This window comes from Euphorbia lathyris, chromosome 1 (genome assembly GCF_963576675.1).
Source record: "Euphorbia lathyris chromosome 1, ddEupLath1.1, whole genome shotgun sequence".
Lineage (NCBI taxonomy): Eukaryota > Viridiplantae > Streptophyta > Magnoliopsida > Malpighiales > Euphorbiaceae > Euphorbia > Euphorbia lathyris.
In genome coordinates, this window is record NC_088910.1 from 106,540,954 (window position 1) to 106,547,251 (window position 6,298).

At 33.8% G+C, this 6,298-nt stretch overlaps 1 protein-coding gene across 1 annotated transcript; it reads right to left on the reverse strand.

The window, feature by feature from the left end:
* Nucleotides 1-1,001: 1,001 nt before the first annotated feature.
* LOC136210521 (putative glucuronosyltransferase PGSIP8) lies at nucleotides 1,002-5,334 on the reverse strand. The gene is made up of 5 exons (XM_066001807.1): nucleotides 4,787-5,334; nucleotides 2,844-3,102; nucleotides 2,560-2,761; nucleotides 2,150-2,297; nucleotides 1,002-1,836 (listed from the first exon to the last, which is right to left on the reverse strand). Exons 1-5 carry the CDS (start codon nucleotides 5,071-5,073, stop codon nucleotides 1,296-1,298), a joined length of 1,437 nt encoding a protein of 478 aa, XP_065857879.1. The 5' UTR covers nucleotides 5,074-5,334; the 3' UTR covers nucleotides 1,002-1,295.
* Nucleotides 5,335-6,298: the final 964 nt, after the last annotated feature.

The following is a 6,298-nucleotide window of genomic DNA, read 5'->3' on the forward strand; positions in this document are numbered from 1 at the left end:
CCAATAAAATTTAAAAGTATAATAAATCATATAATATAAGTTAAATTATATAATATATATCCTAATATTTTACTATATTTATGTTATAAAATATTAATAAAAATAATAACTATTTAATTTAAAACATATATCTCTTTCAAAAGGAGAAGCCTAATGAATTTCTCTAATCTCTAAAGGACGGGTAGTGAACCCGGATCTATCAATAAGTAAATCAACAGATTTAGACTTACTTCTTGTAGTGCAGATCCGTTGAATAGCAGCGGAAGTAATTGACCTTGGCTCCGTATCACCGATCTAGGAGGTTACCACACCAAAAGAGTAATCTCTGTTATTTCACGAACTAAGAATATAACTAGAAGACAAAGAGGGAGAGGAGGGCGCGTAGGAGAGAGAGAGTCTCTTTTCTTTTCTTATTACTCAGTCTTAGTGTTTTAGACTCCTCAGCTATCTATTTATAACTAGAATAAAACTCAAACCCTAACCCTAATCCTAATCTGACCAGGTTACAGATGGGCCATAAAATGGGTCATGACTCGTTTACTCCATTTATCTTTACATCTTTTTCAATTTTTATATATGTTGAATTTTACTAAATTTTAAATTTTATCATATTAAATTTAGGGTTAGGCTATGCTTACTTTGTTTTTTATAAAGTAAGCCTTATTTTGTCAAAAACAAAGTAAGCATGGCCTAACCCTTAAATTTATTAATTGATATCTTAAAATATTCAAAATATTATGAATTGATATTAAAGAAATATAATTATTAGTATATAATAGTGTAGCATTTTATAAAATGTGAATAAAAATATCATTTTCATTTTTTTTTAACCTGACTGAACTTTTAATCCTTGACTCTGTTTTTTTGGTTCTTTAACAAGTGCAATTTTGACATCCATGGATATAGCATAACTCTCTAGTGTTATTACCATATTATTTTTTAAACTTAATTAATGAAATTTAATGACCTTCAAGTTGATATGGAACATGGATGTATAAAAGTGAAGGAAGACAATGGTAGTATTAAAGAGCATTAAACATATTTACAAAAGATTCAATTACAAAAATAATCAAGCCAAGAGGCAAAGAAATACACTAATTAAGATTATAACCTACCAGGTTAATATAATTAATCCAATATGCAATTTTTTAATATCCTCTCTTTGGTATAATCATAATGATACACAAGGAAGTTTGAACACAAAAACAAACTCCCTTTGTACCCTTCAACTATATATCCTTCCAAAAGTTAACCCAATACTTTCATATATCTACATCCATCCATCCATCCATCCCTTAGTACAACTTATTGAATCCAGAAGGAGGTGAAGACTCTCCTAATCTAGGGAAGAAAAGTTCCCTTTCAAGTGAAACTTGTAGGCAACTCATAACCTTAACTATCGAAGTCCACACAAACGGAGAACAGAAGAAGGCGTAGAGGAAAACCGACAATGCTCGAACAACTCCATCTGGATACCATGGGCATGCCATTACAAGAAGAACACCAAATATTCCCATCCATGGAGTCAAAACATGTAACATTGGCAACATAAACGCGTTGATTGCTATCGAGCAGAGAGCGAAAGCACCAAGCAAGTATAATGCCCACCCCACTATTGGGTACACTGTACATGGTATGATGAAGAAGGGAAGTATATAGGCTCCTAGGATTGACCATATTGCTACCAATTTCAGACCACCTTGTACTAAGGAAATGTTGTTTTCTGTTTGTCTGTAGCAAAGCTTGGAGATGCTCGGCCTAGCGAGACGTGTGATTGCGATTATACCGATGTATATTATGGACTGAATGAATACCATTGGCATCTCTGCTGCATATCTGCTCAAGCAAAAGGAAGTTGTGTTAGTGTTACAATGTTTGTGCAACTTCAAAGTTGTGGCATAGCATAATCATATTTTTAAGTCCTTGTACTTATCAAAACATGTTCTTTGATTATTGTTGATATAAGGGCATCTCCAACGATCGACATTGTCGGAGAATTGTTTAGTACTTATGCATTGAAGATGCTCTTAAGATGATACCATTAACAAGGGGCTAAATATCAACAAGGATTAAATGTGAGCAAAGTACATGGTTTTACCATCAAAGTTGTTATTGAAATGCATAAATAAGAAAGAGCTTGTTCAATTACCCGAGATTTTGACGACGTTGCTCGTGCCATTGAAGGCCTAGAGGTAGAACAGGATATGACCACCAGTACCATGGTTTCAGCCATGGTGCACCAGGGAATGTAATCACACTATTCGGCCCACACGGTACGTTCCATCTCAACCTGAGATCTGAAGCAAGCAAAAAGGAAACGCAAAGTTAGAGACGACAAAAGCTACACAAATGTTGCTCTTAAACAACAAATTTGGCCTAAAATGAATTTTGGGTACTTTAACTAAGTAGTTTTTGTTAAATCAGTTCAAAGTAACACATGCCAGTGCTAGAAACTAGCACGAGTTAACGGTGTCGTTTTCGATTCCCAAAGTTCATTTTCGAGCCTGAAAGTGAAGTTGAAGGGTGAATTTGATGACATTCTTGGTTAAAAACACTTACAAAAATAAGTAGCATCCATTTGGTATCCTAAAGGAAGCCTGTAAGATCCTGCAAGTTTAGTCCCATTTGCAGGAGGATGAAACATAGGCTTGTCAAGCAAATCAGGAAAGTATCCACCAATAAAACCCTGGTCTGCACCATCTGGATTATCTTTTCCTACTTCCAATTGATGAAGCATATCTTTGAACACCACTTTTGATGGCTGCAACAACAATCTCATAAGATCAATACTCCCTTCTCCAATATGGAAGCAAAATGGTCAGAAATTCAGGGATGGAAATTACCTGTAAAACGAAGAGACCCGTATGGAAGACGCAAGGGTTAATAAAGACTGCACAGAAGTCTCCACATTGAAACAACTCATCGGATTTTCGAAGGAAGAGGTTATCAGCATCAAGCATAACCACTCTGTCATAATCAACAAGGTTCCAAGCATAGAGTTTGTTCAATGTCAACCTAAATCTCCTATCGAAATGGGGTTGATTCTTGTATGGATTATTCACATTTTCCACTCTTACTACCTTTGCACCATCTTCTTGCTCCCTAAACCAATAAAAAAGCATATCTTTCAGTTACCCATATGAAGAAATTACAGATAAAATAGCAAGCAATTTTTCTTGGATGATAAAGATTATAACTTTAGAATTAAATGTGTCTTTCTTGGCACATGGAAAGGACTTTTGACACTAAACGACATATAGTAAGCTGACTTCTGACCAGTAAACCCAAGTGGCTTCCTAGCAAGAACTTGTCAACTAGTAAAGATCTTCCTAACAGTCCTGATGAATGATCAATTTTTCATGTCCTAGCTGTTGGTTTGGTCGGAATGAACTTTATAATCATAGCTGTTTCCCTGCTGGCAAAGAAGATTTTTAGCCACTTGCCTATGAAATTAATAGGGCGTTTGATCTAGCAGCTTGAAGCAATTAATGGCTATTTCTATCCTGCTTAGTTGCTAAGAACTGTTTTTAGCTTCAACACTTAATTTTCAACTTTAACAAATGAAACACCGCCTAAGTTAATCACTAAAAAACTATCAAACCGTCTAGAATGTTTACTCTATTACACAATTAGAAGCAACTTGATAAAATGCACCACACTGCCTATTCAAATTTTTTTGTTAAATAGGCATAAAATTGATAACCTTAGAAATAAATTTTTACTCAAAAGATGAAAAATTTTACAATGGGACAGGACGATATTAATCCAATCCACTCAGATAATGTCACATTAATCCAACTGCTAATGTAACTATCATCAAAGTAGAGGGACCAACGGTGATCCCGGTGCATAGTAAAATGTCTCCCAAAAACCTCATCCCCCGTATAAATTTTTTCACAAAATATCTTAAGAGGGCAAAGTTGAAAACAGAGTTTTTATCATGACTTTTTTGTACTTGTAATAGTAAAATTTATCATAGTCAATAAAGTTAAGTGCAAAATTGACTCTTATTCCACTTCTTTTTTATTTAGAAATGTGGATTAGGAGATTTGCTAGGAGAATGCAACATCCTAACAACGTAACGAGATGCATTAGGAATCTAAGGTGGCAATAGAAAAAGAGAAAAAATCCTTAAATGACAGAAATATCCTCCTTGGAATAAAGAAAGAAAACTCTTTAAAGTTTAAATTGCTTATGTTTAGGACATAGATTCGTCTCTTTTTCTTGATAAGGATATACTTTGACCCACTTACGGGATATCCATATAAAATAAAATTAAAATTGGATTCCAAATAAGCCTTCCACTTCAATTGTAATCAAAGTGGAAAGTCCAAAATCAAACTCCATAAGGCAAAATAAGAAGCAATCAAAAAGAACACCATTGCCTTAATTTCCTAAGGCTCAAACCCACCAATCAAACATATGATTTTACCTAAAAAATACAGTACGGATATAATAAGAAATATATATTATGATATCACACTACAGCTAAGTTCCAATGTGCCTTTTATACTAATTTAATTTTTTTATTTTTTAATAAAGTGACAAAATTAGCATAAAAATATACATTATTCTTGACGGATGATAGGGACCAATTAGATAAAACTGGCCGGTTATTATTTTTGAAAAGTGGCCGGTTATTATTATTATTGTAATAATAATAATAAAATGCCTGACCAGTTTCACGCCAAAGCGCAAAACCCAAGGTAACTAAAATACGCGGGGGGTGGGGGTTTCAGAGCGCACATTAGCAAAAGGGGAAGATATTTTATTTTTGAAGACTTACAGAGCATGAACCCAACGTTGTGGAACGTCGACGGAGGCAATGACGACGAGATCAGCGTCCACTTGAAGCTTAGCAAGCGATCTGATCATGACACGTATAGCAATATAAAACTCATAGTCTCTCGGCGTTCCCATGTACATCATCGTCGCATAGGCGTTTCTGTGCTTCTGCGGCGGCGGCGTTGCGATTTCCCCAAACGCAGTCGTTTTGTAGACGGCGAGAAACAGTAGTAACGAAAACCTCAAGAACCAAGCCCAAGGGTTCATCTTCGTCTCCGTCGACGCCATTGCTGTTACTTTTTTTTCTGGATTTTAAGCGTTAAGAGAGAAATTAATAATAATAAACCAAAAATGGGGGAAAAATCTGTGTGTATTAATGAATATCTGGATGTAATAATATTTAAGTGAGTTTGGGGTTTTGGGTAAGCTGTTGGATATGGAAAATGAAAATGAATCGTTCCATATATAATGAGAAGAAAGGAAGGAGAGAGAAGGGTAGCTAGAGCTATTGTAAAGAAGGGAGGAAAGGAAATATAGAGGGAAAGCGCTTCTTAATACGAGTTTCCTTTTTTTCCTTTTTATGGAATAAAAAGTGGTGTTTATTTTTATATAATAAGGAAAATATCAGCTCCACCTATTTCATATTTTTTTTAATTGTTTACGATTTATTTAGGACAGGTTTGTGGGCAAATCATCGGAATTTCATAGTCCAGAGATGGCGACGGTTAGTGCTTTGAAATCGAATATGTGTTGACTTCCCATTATAATATAAATCTAAAAATTTGAATCAAAGGTAAAGAGATGTTTGAAAAACTACTTTTATAAGTTTTTTCTATTAGTTTAAATGATATTTAAACCTAATTATTATCTTTTAATTCTAAATAAATGTTTTATCATGTTTTTATTTGTCATTTATCCGAATAGCTCTTAGAGCATGTTTAGTGAGTGTTACAAGCTTGTTGTTTGTAACACCCAACCATTAAAGATGGTGTCACTTTGATGTTACCAGAGGAAGGAAGTTACTTACAGTAGTAACACCTAATGGGATTTGAAATAGATTGACGCATGGAAGGAATTTTACTTCACGCAGCATGCTGAGGCTCCACAATTGGAGCGTGTAGTGCAATTACAAATCGTGGCATCTCAGTTCACTTTATAAAGGCAAATAATTACTGTCATTCTTCTCTCTACTCAGATATATATATATATATATATATATATATATATATTATATTTTGTAATTTTTTATTATTATTATAAACGGTAACTTTGAAGATATAGTGGACTGTTTTTATTGAAGGTATTGTTAATGCCTACGTGGCACATCCTTGTAACAAACTATGTTAGAACTAGTAAACTTGCTCTTACCAAACAAATTTATATAATTAGCTAGTCAAATCAATTACCAATAAAGTAATCAGCTAACAGTTAATATAATCAGCTAATAACTATTTTGTCAAACATATGTTTACTTTTTTATCTTATTAAATAATAGATTAACATAAATATACAT